Here is a 15,072-nt window from a genome sequence, read left to right on the forward strand (position 1 = left end):
CCTGCCCATTATTATCTATCCTATCTCCCCCCCCCCCCCCCCCCCCCACAATGTATTATGAGCATTAAAATCGCCACACCAAATAATATTATCTCTATCCTGCCCTTCTATTTCTTCTAGCTCTTTTAACTGCATTTGCCTACATGGGTTATAGTAATTAATTACTACTATTTTCTTATTATCTGCCCATATTTCAACTACCACATACTCTTGTTCCTTCCCTATACCCAACACCCTATATGGCATACCCTGTTTTACAAAGGTAATACAGCCCCCACCACTCCCTTCCTCTCTATCCCTCCTAATAGCTATATAGTTAGATATACCAAAATCAAACCTAGGTTTTAACCATGTTTCCTGGATACACATTATGTCTGGAACCACACTCCTGTTGTCTATAAACTGTTTAAACTCTTGGCCATTTGCTAACAAACTCCTTGCATTCCATTGTAAGAGTAACATAACCGGTATGATCATCCCACACTACTTCCCTCCTGGCCTGCTGATGCCACACTAAGGCCATCTCTGATCTCCTCCCATTTTAAACCCAACATACCCAGATGTTGAGTCGCTGCTTTGGCAATAATTTGAATTCCCTCTGTTTTGGACTTAACTTCAGCTGTTGCATTAATCACCCCTGCAATAAAGATAACTAGATCTCTCTTTTCCACCCATTCCTTTTTCTCCTTCTCTTTAACAATTTCTTGTCTCATCAACCATTCTTTATCTGTGCTTAATTCCCCTCTAATGCTTCTTCCATTAGTCCTTGCCTGTTCCACCCTTTTAACTGCTTCTGCATAGGTAACTTTGCTTTTCATTTTCACATTCTGAATTTCTGTCTCCCTTCTCATTACTTCACACCCCCAATCAGCTACACTATGATGTCCTCCACAATTACAGCATTTAGGAGTAGTTCCTTCAACACACTCTCCATAATCATGAGCCCCACCACATTTTGCACATCTTTTCTCCCCTTTACACATTTTAGCAACATGACCAAATTTTTGACACTTGAAGCATCTCATTGGCTTGTGGATGTATTCTCTCACATTGTATCTCATGAATCCAAAATAAAGCTCTGTAGGCATCTCTTTAGTACTAAACTGAATTAAAATCGACTCAGTTTCCGCTTTCTCAAATCCCCTAGTTAACCGCTTTGCACTCTGAACAGCATCACACCTTTCTTTTAGATGCCAAACTAGCTCCTTGATCTCCACTAACAAGGGAATCCCATAAATCACACCTTTACTCCCTTGATCACCAACTCTAGCCACCTTCACTACCTTTGCTTTTCCAATAGCTTGCAACTTTTCAGCCCTCCCAACTTGCTCTTCAGACATACATGCTATTAATAAATTGCCATCATTTAGAATCCTAGCATATTTAACCTCTCCAACCTGATTCTTAATTATTTTTGTCAGCTTTATTGGATCCACGTTTTTAACTCCACCATCTTCAAACCTCACAACAACATTCCATCTCTCCTCAGAACCTTTAACTCTCAGTCGTTTGGCTTTATGCATTTTCCTTAATTGCCAACTACCACCATCCCCATCTAAATCATCCATGCTCCCGCAATCCTCCTCTTCCTGACTACACGCCATGGTAGAGAATATCGTGCAAGTGTATCGTCTACCGGACCTATACAGGCCGTCGGCCGATACTCCCGCAAAATACCCCCTCCACTCATCTCATCTCATTATCTCTAGCCGCTTTATCCTTCTACAGGGTCGCAGGCAAGCTGCAGCCTATCCCAGCTGACTACGGGCGAAAGGCGGGGTACACCCTGGACAAGTCGCCAGGTCATCACAGGGCTGACACATAGACACACAACCATTCACACCTACGGTCAATTTAGAGTCACCAGTTAACCTAACCTGCATGTCTTTGGACTGTGGGGGAAACCGGAGCACCCGGAGGAAACCCATGCGGACACGGGGAGAACATGCAAACTCCACACAGAAAGGCCCTCGCCGGCCACGGGGCTCGAACCCAGGACCTTCTTGCTGTGAGGCAACAGCGCTAACCACTACACCACCGTGCCGCCCCCCTCCACTCAAACTACTATAATCCTAATAAACAAACAAACAAAAAAAAGAGAACGATGCTGTGTTATGTAATATCACAAACTTTCCAAGAACTGCGATTAACACCAAGCCTGTCAGCCACCACAAAACTCCTCCACCTCTTCCTTCAGCAATCTTTCAATGGAGCTCTGTTTATATGTCAAACGCCTCCTCTCCATATGCAATGTCAGTTGCCTTGAGCCTTAAATAAGGACCACCTGTTAACACCTTTTTTTTCACAAAATCAATGCCCTCCCTAATTGAACTCACCACTGCTATTTTTTTGAACACACCCCTTTCAGCTAATCATTCAATTTCCCAGAATCAGTAGCATGCACGGCAGGCCTGTTGGTTTTCTATACCTTTACTATACCTTCCAGAAACTTGCTTGCGGTGTAAAGGTTGAAATTTTAACAAAAACAGTGATTTATCTTGCTACTGTTGAGGGACTGCTATTATTTTGAACATAACTGTACAGTACTTAACATGTTAGTTTCTTAATAAACATACTTATTTTACATAATTTTTAGTATACATGTTTCTGTACCTAATTCCGATCCTAAATCCAGCAGATTTCTGTTCATAACCCTCATTTCAGACTGCAAAGTGTATGTACACTTCTCTGTCACAAGCTGGGTGTCTTCAGTTCCCTTCAGCAGTTTTGAACAATGAGCTGTGAGCTTTTTTTTTTTTTTAAAGATATAGAGACTTTATTTAAAAATAATTATGGTATCACGGGGCGGCACGGTGGTATAGTGGTTAGCGCTGTCGCCTCACAGCAAGAAGGTCCTGGGTTCGAGCCCCGGGGCCGGCGAGGGCCTTTCTGTGTGGAGTTTGCATGTTCTCCCCGTGGGTTTCCTCCGGGTGCTCCGGTTTCCCCCACAGTCCAAAGACATGCAGGTTAGGTTAACTGGTGACTCTAAATTGACCGTGAGTGTGAATGGTTGTCTGTGTCTATGTGTCAGCCCTGTGATGACCTGGCGACTTGTCCAGGGTGTACCCCGCCTTTCGCCCGTAGTCAGCTGGGATAGGCTCCAGCTTGCCTGCGACCCTGTAGAAGGATAAAGCGGCTACAGATAATGAGATGAGATGAGATTATGGTATCACATCTTAAAAAAAATATAAAAAAGTTTCCCTGACAGGCTGTGAGAAAATCTTGTTAAAGGAGGCAACTCTTGGTCATGTTTACTGATGGGATCAAGCATACAGGACTCTCAACAGACGTCTGGCTTTGTGAGGGTTTTCTTTTTTTAGTTTATAGTCCTGTCGCAAGAATATAAAGCTGTGTCCTGCAAATCTGAGGTAAACGTAGACCGTATTACTTACGGACACGCATCAAGACAACATTGAGATAAAAGCATTTTGGATTTAATTAAAGTTCAAACTGCTCTTGTAATAAATTACCAAATTATCACTTCTTCACTTATATTTTTATTGCATTTAACATTTTTATTAAAAAGAATAGATAGACAAACACACTATAATGCAACAATCTAATAGCACAATGACATGCACAGCAATAAAAGCTTTATTTTGATCTTGGAACAAATAAGGCTCTTTTTTTTTTTTTAGATTTTTTTTTTCACCTTTATTGGATAGGACAGTGTAGAGACAGGAAATGAGAGACTGGGAGGGATCAGGAAATGAGAGACGGGGAGGGATCGGGAAATGGCCTCGGGTCGGAATCGAACCCGGGTCCCCGGATTTATGGTATGGCGCCTTATCCACCTGAGCCATTATAAATAAACCAGTGTCTGAAGAACCAGCACCATTTTTCACCCAAAGTCCCTGTCTTGGATGATTAAAATTGAAAAATTTTATATTATGATAAAAACAAATGTGAAGCAAACAGAACAAAAACTGTCCGCAGGCATGAAATCTATGGAGTTTATGTCGCCAAAAACATTTTACCCAACCTACAAATGGAAAAAAAATAAAATAAAAAGTAAATTAAATCTATTTGAATAAAAGCTACTTCAGACTATTCAAACACAAAGTTACATAACTAAGGGGGTGGAGGCGGGGTGATGATTCAGTGTCTTGCAAAGGTTTTTAACCATTCAGACACATTTTTTAATTAAAATACGTGTTTAGACAAACGCACAAGGTTATGCTGAATAAAAACGAGAGCACTTTTTCTAATCTGAACAATTCAGACTGCAAATGTATTCATTAAAACTATATACATGTTCACACAGAGCTCAGCGAGCTTTTTGATAAATGTTTCAAGTAGTGGCTAATTTATTGCCATCGCGTCACTAATTTCACTGACGTTTGCGTCTCCTTACATAAATATATTGGTGTCTTTCTCCACCTTTCCTAAAAATGAATGAAGAACCCATGATGTGGGTGGAATAATGATGAGTTCATTTTGTAGTTAAAATGCCATCAGGATTGTCAAGCATGCACCAGACAAGTTAATTCAGTCTAAAAAAGTAACTATTCTTTTTAATCAGCATGACCACGCATCATAATGTGCCAGGGGTTTAAATACTTTTGCAAAGCATTCCACAATGTTGAGCTTAATTTGAAAAGGCCTATATAAATAGGTTGCATGAGTATTTCAATTTATCATAGATTTGTCTTCTGTTTAAATAGACAGAGACTGCAAGTCTTTCCTGAGAGAAAGAGAAAACAACTTTCCCTCTATACTGAGGTTACACTGAGACCAGTCAGCAACACCAAAAAGCCACAACACACATGGTCCAACACACCAACAGGTGACCTGAGAGGGTACGATGGACATTGCACTGAACTGGAGCCATAAAGCAGAGCATGTCTCAGCACGTTTCATATCTTCAGACGTCATCACTCCTTGTCAATAACTTTAGGCTTGGGCTCTGTGTCTGGATGGCTCGCCTCTTCCCGCTGTGGTTTTAACATATTCTTACTGATGGCCAAGAGGTCGTGGAGCTCCTTGTTTTCAATCTGAAGAAAATGGAGCAAGTTTCAGAAGCACGAACAGCAGCTGACTGAACAGTACTAAAAACTAAGACAAGTGGAAAAAAATGCATTTCAATTGCAAAACATTTCAGGAACTTGGTGCATTTCATGTGGAAGAATCAGACCCAATTCTGCTTTACAACTGGTACTTTTTTAAAGGGGAACTGAAGGCAATTTTTTTATCATCAAAATTCTATTTCTCTCATTTTATAAAACGAATTTCTGATCGCTATTTTGTCACTGCTATAGCAAGTTATGAGTGTTTGAAATATGCTCTGTAATATATCAGTCCATATGTCAAAGCAATGGCCGTAAACGAGATTCGCCGAGACCTGTGCGAGACTTCGTAGGACGGAAGTAAAACGTACAGCGGAAATCAAAATGACCAACGTCTGCCAACATCGTCAAAAGACGCGCGCGCCCTCTTTCGAATGCTGATGTAATCAAGCCGGAAGTTTTCCGTGTCCGAAATCGCTCCCTACTCACTATAGGGCACTATATACCGGGGACGCCATTTTGTAGTGCTGTCCGAAACCTTAGTGAGGATTATGTGGGAAATGCGCTCAGTATAATATGTATTTATCACAAAAATACATGCATGTATTTATTATTTTGAAAACCCACCAGCCGCCTGATCTGGCACGTTTTAATTGTGCGACAGTAATGACGTAAATACCAGCGCGACGGACTTGTCCTTATCCTGTCGTCTTTCCGACTCTTCTCTACTCCACATTGGTTCGAAGTCGTATGGAATAATCTCCATGTCATGTACGCGAGGGAGGCGGATGTATGTGCAGAAGTATACAGTTTAATAAAGTGCAGAATATATACGTATACAGTGAGACAAAATATACACAGGCAAACAATCCAAAACGGCAGGCGAGATCAAAAACGAGCATACAGGCAAAAGGGACGGTCGAGGCGCAAACAGTACATCAAAGGCTAAGCGAGGACAAGAACGAGAAACGGGCACAAGGATTGTGAAACAGGAAATCAAGACAACGGGTAGAAAGGCTCGGGAACATGTACATGCGTATCGAAATACTTCGCGATGCAAATGCATCAGCACAGTCCTTAAATAGGCAAACGCACAGTTCCTTAATTGAGCTCAGGTGCGCCTTGTTCACAGCGCACGTGCTGGAGTCCACTCGGTGCGCGCGCAGCCCAAGGCGCACGCGCCACAGCGCGCAGGACTGACACTCCATCACTGATGAAGCTGGCAAATCTCGAAATTAATCTAAATTGGAATGATATGGCGATCTGGCCGCTGTGTAAACAGTTTTCAAAATGGCAGCGCTGACACGTCACGTTTGAAGTCTCGCACAAGTCTCGTGAAGATCGCACGGATAAGCGACGCCTGCCGTGGACCAAACGAACTACATTCAGCATGGCTAAAAGCCGAAAAGGCTGATAAGTGTAATATAATATGCCAATACGAGTCACGATATAAGGTTAATAAAATCGGAAACATAATTGAATAACACGTTAATTAAGAAATAAAGCAAGTTTAAAAATGACTTCAGTTCCCCTTTAAGGACCAGGAACCAATTGGATGCTGAGCGTCACTAATTTATTCAGACTCCAACTATGAAAAACCTCTTAAATCACAAGTGTTGCCAGGCAAAACAAACCTCACCCGGAAGCACTTATTTTATACCTATATGTTGATAATGGTAATATTTCCCAATCATCAGCTGTCAGATTATAGTTCTATGAAAATCCATGACCTTGAGTTTGACATTTCAAAGTCATTCAAGGTCAAAGGTCATGGTGGCAACTGAAAGCCCATATGAGACTTCTTATATGTTGATAATAGTAAACATCTGGCAATCATGAACCATTTTAAAGTTAAAGCCCTTTGAAAACCCATGACCTTAGATCATGGCACTTCCTATGTTGATAATGGTAAATACCTGTCTACCAGCCACCGTTTTCAAGTTACAGCCCTCTGAAAATCTGTGACCTTAAGTTTGACCTTTCAAGGTCAAAGATCATGGTGCCAAACGAAAGGTCATATGTGAGTTCCTATACACTCATAACAGTAAACATCTGTCTATCGGCAACCGTTTTTGAGTTATAATGGCTGTGGAAACACATCTACTGATGCAACTGGACACATCGTCAGTGATGTTCCTGGAATCATTGGGTGTTTCGGGTCTTTCAACATCATACACCCTCATCCAGGTGACCCAGCCAGGGCTGATCAGACCCGCTCATAATAGTAAACATCTGTCTATCGGCAACCGTTTTTGAGTTATAATGGAAATTTATTTTGACCGAAAGGTTGACCTTTCCAGTGACCTTGACCCGATTACACCCAAAATTTAATTAGGTAATCTATGGGCCATTGCCCACCTACCCTGAAAATTTGAAGTCAATCGGTGCAACCGTCTAGACGCTAGATTGTTAACAGACAGACAAACGAACGAACAAACCACACTGATTACAATACAACGCCCTGCTTAATCCGTCGCGGACGAGGTAATAATGTGCATTTTACAAGGAAAAGTGGTTTATATACCAAGTAACTTTAAAAACGCACAATGGAATTCAACACGATATCACTTTAGATTCATGCATATATTTGAAATTTATGATATTGTATGTAATGCACACACATCTTGAAACATCGATAAAGGACATTTATTGTCAAACTCAAGAATTAATTCACAATAAAAAAATTCAAAGTGACAGTTGGTCCATGTTCGGACCGTCATGCTGGAGATTCTGGGTCTGTGTCGTCCAGGGGTCTCAGCAGCAGTGACTGAGGGTGTCAGGAATCTGTCAGGGAGGTGAGCTAGCCTGATGTGCTGATCCTGAACTGGCGTCGTGACTCGAGGCTGACCAGGGCGTGGACGATCCCCGGTGCTCCCTGTCTGTCTGTAACGCTGACTCAAACGGGAAATGGTCGAATGATGAACACCGAAGTGCCGGGCGACCTCTGTCTGTGTACTTCCGGCACGCAACATCCCGATGGCCTGTTCACGTTGATTTTGGCTTAGGCGTGGCATCTTCAATAATGACAATTTTCCCATCATTTCCCCCGAGTATTTATAGGCAAGATTGTGTGTGTACAGTGTATGCAAAATTTGTTTGAAAATTAAAGCCTGTCCATGTCATTGACTACCCGAGTCATATTGTACGTTATTGAGTACAACTCCCTTAAATTCTGATTTGAGCACAGATTTGGAACTTATTCGGGCGGAACGAAGTTATTTTTCCATTGTGATATATTTCTTTTCTTCTTGAGATAAACTCAGCACGAATTCAGCAAGTTTTATCAATGTGCGTTTTTAAAGTTACTTAGTGTATTAGAGGTGGGACAAAATTACATCTGCAAATATATATATTATATATATACACACACACACACACACACACACACACACACCTTTTTGTACATGCTACAAAAAAAGGTTCAAAACATGAAACTGCAACGGCCTTTGTAACTCTGCAAAACTTCTCTGCAGTCTGGTGGAAATACAAGCCAATAATTTTCTCTGGAACTTCACAAGTCCTGTTCAGGACACTTTTCCTGACCTCCAGAACATCAGCAGAAATGTGCCATAAATTACTTTTGCAAAGAGGAATCAGACATGGTACAACACGTCACCTCCAGTTGAGCCAGTCTCTCTTTTACAGAGCAGTAGTGCTGGTCATCCGCCTGTACGGCTCTGCGCATCACCTGGCCCATCTCACAAATCCGCTCCAGTTGGCTCTGCACCTCCTAGGCAAATCACAAGAATGAGTTCAGTGAGTATTTGCAGTAGGGTACAAAAAAGTCTTATTACTACAAGTAAGCCAATATAATTTTGTGTAACTGCATTCCTCAAACAAGATAATCATTTATTATTATTTCTAAAAGATAAAAAAAAAAGCACTACACAAGAATGATCATTGTGTTCTAGATGTGTGCATGGGCTACAGTTTGTATACAATATATACCTCACAACAATCTTATTAGTAGTAGTAGTAGTAGGTGGCACGGTGGTGTAGTGGTTAGCGCTGTCGCCTCACAGCAAGAAGGTCCGGGTTCGAGCCCCGTGGCCGGCGAGGGCCTTTCTGTGCAGAGTTTGCATGTTCTCCCCGTGTCCGCGTGGGTTTCCTCCGGGTGCTCCGGTTTCCCCCACAGTCCAAAGACATGCAGGTTAGGCTAATTGGTGGCTCTAAATTGACCGTAGGTGTGAATGTGAGTGTGAATGGTTGTCTGTGTCTATGTGTCAGCCCTGTGATGACCTGGCGACTTGTCCAGGGTGTACCCCGCCTTTCACCCGTAGTCAGCTGGGATAGGCTCCAGCTTGCCTACGACCCTGTAGAACAGGATAAAGCGGCTAGAGATAATGAGATGAGATGAGATTATTATTAGTAGTAGTAGTAGCAGTATTACTATATGAATAATAAGTAACTGAAAATATTGTATTAGCTCTTGGTGACAAATGAAATAAAAAACGGTTCTTTGGACCAGAAGCAAACTTTTTGAACAGTAGATCCCATTTAATTGGATCAATGAAAAATGTATACCTTGGCATGATCTTCATGAAGGCTGAGCACAGGCTTGGTATCCATCTCCTTCTTGTCCATCATCAACTGCAGCATTTGTTTCCGATATCTGCCCATGATCAACTCCAGAGCATACTGGTGCTCTTCCAAAGAAAGCCAAAGCTCTGTAGAAGACAACGATAACAATAAATAAAACTAAGCATATGTTCAAAATGTTAAAGTGTTCAAGGCATCTGAAAAGCACGTTATCAGAAACGCCTATATTACATTACAGGGCATTTAGCAGACGCTCTGATCCACAGCAGAGTACATCAATGGGGTACAAGACAGTGTTCCTGGAGCAGAGAGGGTTAAGGGCCTTGCTCAAGGACCCAACAGTGGCAGCTGGTAAGTGCTGGGGCTTGTACCCATGACCTATTGGATATAAAGTTAATTAGGAACCATACCTTTGTTCTCTTGCTGAAGTTCCTTGATTTGGGTGTTCTCCTGGGTCAGGAGTATGTGTGGTTTGGATTTGGACAGCTCCTGATATCCTGGAATTGTCTCCATGTACTGGGGAGAAAAAAAGTCAGGCTGTTAACTGAAACGTATTCAAGCTTACCGAGTACTGTATTGTTTCGGCTAGGCGGTGTTAAGATTCCAGTCCTGGAGGAGCAAACTGTATAGTTTGCGATGGGCGGCACGGTGGTGTAAGTGGTTAGCACTGTTGCCTCACAGCAAGAAGGTTCTGGGTGCGAGCCCAGCAGCCAGCAGGGGCCTTTCTGGTGGAGTTTGCATGTTCTGCTCGTATCTGAGTGGGGTTCTCCCACAGTCCAAAGATGGGATAGCCTTGAGCGAGGCGCCTAACTCCCAACTGCTCCCCGGGCACTGTAGTATGGCTGCCTACTGCTCTGGATATGTGTACAGTGGGGCAAAAAAGTATTTAGTCAGCCACCAATTGTGCAAGTTCTCCCACTTAAAAAGATGAGAGAGGCCTGTAATTTTCATCATAGGTACACTTCAACTATGAGAGACAGAATGGGGGGGGGAAGAATCCAGGAAATCACATTGTAGGATTTTTAATGAATTAATTGGTAAATTCCTCAGTAAAATAAGTATTTGGTCACCTACAAACAAGCAAGATTTCTGGCTCTCACAGACCTGTAACAACTTCTTTAAGAGGCTCCTCTGTCCTCCACTCGTTACCTGTATTAATGGCACCTGTTTGAACTCGTTATCAGTATAAAAGACACCTGTCCACAACCTCAAACAGTCACACTCCAAACTCCACTATGGCCAAGACCAAAGAGCTGTCAAAGCACACCAGAAACAAAATTGTAGACCTGCACCAGGCTGGGAAGACTGAATCTGCAATAGGTAAGCAGCTTGGTGTGAGGAAATCAACTGTGGGAGCAATTATTAGAAAATGGAAGACATACAAGACCACTGATAATCTCCCTCGATCTGGGGCTCCACACAAGATCTCACCCCGTGGGGTCAAAATGATCACAAGAACGGTGAGCAAAAATCCCAGAACCACATGGGGGGACCTAGTGAATGACCTGCAGAGAGCTGGGACCAAAGTAACAAAGGCTACCATCAGTAACACTACGCCGCCAGGGACTCAAATCCTGCAGTGCCAGACGTGTCCCCCTGCTTAAGCCAGTACATGTCCAGGCCCGTCTGAAGTTTGCTAGAGAGCATTTGGATGATCCAGAAGAGGATTGGGAGAATGTCCGATGAAACCAAAATAGAACTTTTTGGTAAAAGCTCAACTTGTTGTGTTTGGAGGAGAAAGAATGCTGAGTTGCATCCAAAGAACACCATACCTACTGTGAAGCATGGGGGTGGAAACATCATGCTTTGGGGCTGTTTTTCTGCAAAGGGACCAGGACGACTGATCCGTGTAAAGGAAAGAATGAATGGGGCCATGTATCGTGAGATTTTGAGTGAAAACCTCCTTCCATCAGCAAGGGCATTGAAGATGAAACGTGGCTGGGTCTTTCAGCATGACAATGATCCCAAACACACTGCCCGGGCAACGAAGGAGTGGCTTCGTAAGAAGCATTTCAAGGTCCTGGAGTGGCCTAGCCAGTCTCCAGATCTCAACCCCATAGAAAATCTTCGGAGGGAGTTGAAAGTCCGTGTTGCCCAGCGACAGCCCCAAAACATCACTGCTCTAGAGGAGATCTGCATGGAGGAATGGGCCAAAATACCAGCAACAGTGTGTGAAAACCTTGTGAAGACTTACAGAAAACGTTTGACCTCTGTCATTGCCAACAAAGGGTATATAACAAAGTACTGAAATGGACTTTTGTTATTGACCAAATACTTATTTTCCACCATAATTTGCAAATAAATTATTTAAAAATCAATGTGATTTTCTGGATTTTTTTTCCTCATTCTGTCTCTCATAGTTGAAGTGTACCTATGATTGAAAATTACAGGCCTCTCATCTTTTTAAGTGGGAGAACTTAAACAATTGGTGACTGACTAAATACTTTTTTGCCCCACTGTATGTGTGTGTTCACTGCTTCAGATGGGTTAAATGCAGGGAGGAATTTCACAATTGTGTGATGAATAAAGTTGCTCTTTCTTAATATTCTATCCCATCTGACACATCTTAATGAGCAGTCCATTTTGTCCAAAGTGACAAGGATCAGAATTTAGCCATTAAGGAGGGTTACAGAGCCCATGCTGAACAGCTCAACCCTCTGGATTAAGTTCATCAGCTCATTTAGGGCAAATTCAGTCCTAGCACTAATCTCTCCACGGCTGTCGCCCTCCAGAACAGTGCGACACCTCTCTGCTTACGCTGGCATCAAACCAGCTTCCTAATTGTGCCTAAAATTCAGGCTTACCTTGTCAGGAAGAGCATTTCCAACTTCCTTCATGCAGTGTATTCTCTGGCTCAGAGCACTAGACTGCTCGATAAGACTCTCGGCTGCAGTGTCGTGCTCTTTTAATCGCTCCAACAAAGTCCGAGCATCGGACAACACCTTTTCCAGTGTGCATGACATTGCTATATTTATGTACTGTACAAATTAAGGCGAAATTATACCCGTAAATAGGGTATTGTTGTCTGGAAAACTTAGCTAGCTAGTTGTTATAAACACTGATATTAGCTTGCTAGTGACTAGCTACCTAGCAAAAGACATAAGTCATGAATGATTTCGAAATATAGCTTCAATATCTACATTTTTTTCTGCTTGCGGTCTTAGATTGAAATGTAATTTTGGCTAAGATTGACTAGTACCAATATAACAGCAAACAAAGATTAAAAAAGGGCAAATTTAAAATAATCATTCAGAGTTCTAAAGCCAAACAACGGCGCGCTTTTCTGACGTATTTCCGGTTTTTCCTGTCAGCAGGGTTTGAGTTTCCGGTGCAAAAACAAAAGGCCCTAAAGATTTCTCAAACTCGTTCTTCATAACATAAATAAATTGTATGAATTAATACTGCAGCTCAAGATATTAAGATTATAAATTAAGAATATGTTAATATTTAACTGTTACCATTAGTGTTGCTGTTAATGTATGCTTCATTATTTTCTGATGCACTAATGATGTATTGATTCATCATTACAAAAATACCATTTAAGTATTAATGTATGCTTCTTGGCGGAGTAGTGGTTAGCACTGTCGCGTCACAGCAAGAAGGTCTTGGGTTCGAGCCCAGTGGCCAATGAGGGCCTTTCTGTGTGGAGTGTGCATGTTCAACCCGTGTCCACGCGGGTTTGCTCCTGTTTCCCTCACAGTCCAAAAGCATGCAGGTTAGGCTAATTGGTGGCTCTAAATTGACCGTAGGTGTGAGTGTGAATGGTTGTTTGTGTCTATGTGTCAGCCCTGCAATAACCTGGCGACTTGTCCAGGGTGTACCCCGCCTCTCACCCATAGTCAGCTGGGATAGGCTCCAGCTTGCCTGCGACCCTGTAGAACAGGATAAGTGGCTTCTTCTTTTTGACCTTTTATGGCTAATAACCATATAATTGGAGCCAGGTTTTTAATTTCTGAACTTTTCACCCACAGAACCAAAACCTGTTAGATCATGCTAAAATGTATTTTGTATCATATTACTAGCATTCTTCTTATTTTTAAAAATATGTCATTATTTATATTTAAGTTGATAACCTTGTTTGATAACATTATCGCATATCTTCTGCATATCACAGCCTTCTCAATCTTTTCTAAATAGTGTTTCAATTCAAGATTAACCACTCTGAACGCAATGGGTAAAGCATAAATGGCTATATCATTACCCATATCTTGCACAATATCTCCTTCTTTTAGCTGGTCCTGTTAAGAGTCACCACAGCAGATTATCCATCCCAATTCCTGATCCACATATTTGATTTGGCATTGATTTTTTTTTTCTTACACCGGATGTCCTTCCTGACGCAACCCTCCCCAGTCTATCTGGGCTTGGGACCAACACTAAGGCTACATCCACACGACAACGGCAACGAGATTTTTTTTTTAAATATCGCGTCCACATGGGCAATGGATCAGTAAAATATCAGGTTCATATGGCAATGCAACGCTTGCTGAAAACGATGCAATACACATGCCACACCTCTACATGCGCTGTAAGACGGTCTCATCGGAGACACCAGAACAATAGAAGAAGTAGACGCATGCGCATAAACCCCTTCTTCGGTAGCATCAGCCACAAAGTTTTGATTATTAATCAGTAGCGTAAAACGAAAGACGCGGAAAGAGGAATGAACGGGGGTAGATGGAAGCCGGTACGCCAACATTCTGATATCCTCCAGAATTCTTTAATGGTCCGGAATAAATTGAATGCTACACGTTGATGGATTACTTTGTTCTTCTACGCCCTTTTTGAGGAATGTATTGTCGGACTTAAATCAACATCTGAAGAGGTGAGATCGCTCCTTTTTTTTCCTATTTTTGCTGGCGGGATTGTTTTTGTTTTTGGAAAGTGCACGGGCGGTGCACGGTTTGGTTATACTCAGTACTTCTGCAGTGTTTGGACTAAAGACTCTGCCCTAAGGGCTATTCTCTCACTCTCACTCTCCCTCTCTCACTTTGCACCATTACACAATAAATATTCACAGTGAAAATATTTTGTAAGCGCGTTTCATGAACCAAGTTATAGGATTTGTTGACAACTCGCATCGAGTTCGTTACACTTCTACCCGGCGTGAAGCACTGACAGTCATGTGGTTGTGATGTCATCGTAAACAAATCCGTTCTACTCATCCAGACGACTTCGCAACGGGGCCGTTGCCAGATTTTTCCACCCTGGAACCCGTTCTCAAAAGATTTCGTTTTGGGGCACCCAAAACGCCAGTGCCGTGTGGACGCCAGGCCGAAACGATAAACAATTTTATCAGATTCACCTGAATCCATTGCCGTGTGGACAGGGCCTAAGTATGCACCCCAGTGGCTGGGTGTTTTACTGTACCTAATTGTAGCGCGAACAATGTGTGGGTGGAGCACAGAGGACGGCAGGACAACGTTTTGGAGGTAGAGAAGGCTTATTTATTTTCCCCAACTTTTCAGTCTAGGCAACGTAAGCACACGCACTCTCAGACACACACACACTCTTCCTCCAAGCCCGG

The 15,072-nt window shown here is 42.4% G+C and overlaps 1 protein-coding gene across 1 annotated transcript; it reads right to left on the bottom strand.

Annotated features, from left to right (window-relative positions):
- Window positions 1-3,513: 3,513 nt before the first annotated feature.
- sike1 (suppressor of IKBKE 1) lies at window positions 3,514-12,843 on the bottom strand. Its single transcript, XM_060938349.1, has 5 exons — window positions 12,350-12,843; window positions 9,956-10,061; window positions 9,531-9,673; window positions 8,623-8,736; window positions 3,514-4,994 (listed from the first exon to the last, which is right to left on the bottom strand). Exons 1-5 carry the CDS (start codon window positions 12,506-12,508, stop codon window positions 4,875-4,877), a joined length of 642 nt encoding a protein of 213 aa, XP_060794332.1. The 5' UTR covers window positions 12,509-12,843; the 3' UTR covers window positions 3,514-4,874.
- Window positions 12,844-15,072: the final 2,229 nt, after the last annotated feature.

The sequence above is a fragment of the Neoarius graeffei genome, chromosome 13, assembly GCF_027579695.1.
Source record: "Neoarius graeffei isolate fNeoGra1 chromosome 13, fNeoGra1.pri, whole genome shotgun sequence".
In the NCBI taxonomy this organism is placed as follows: domain Eukaryota; kingdom Metazoa; phylum Chordata; class Actinopteri; order Siluriformes; family Ariidae; genus Neoarius; species Neoarius graeffei.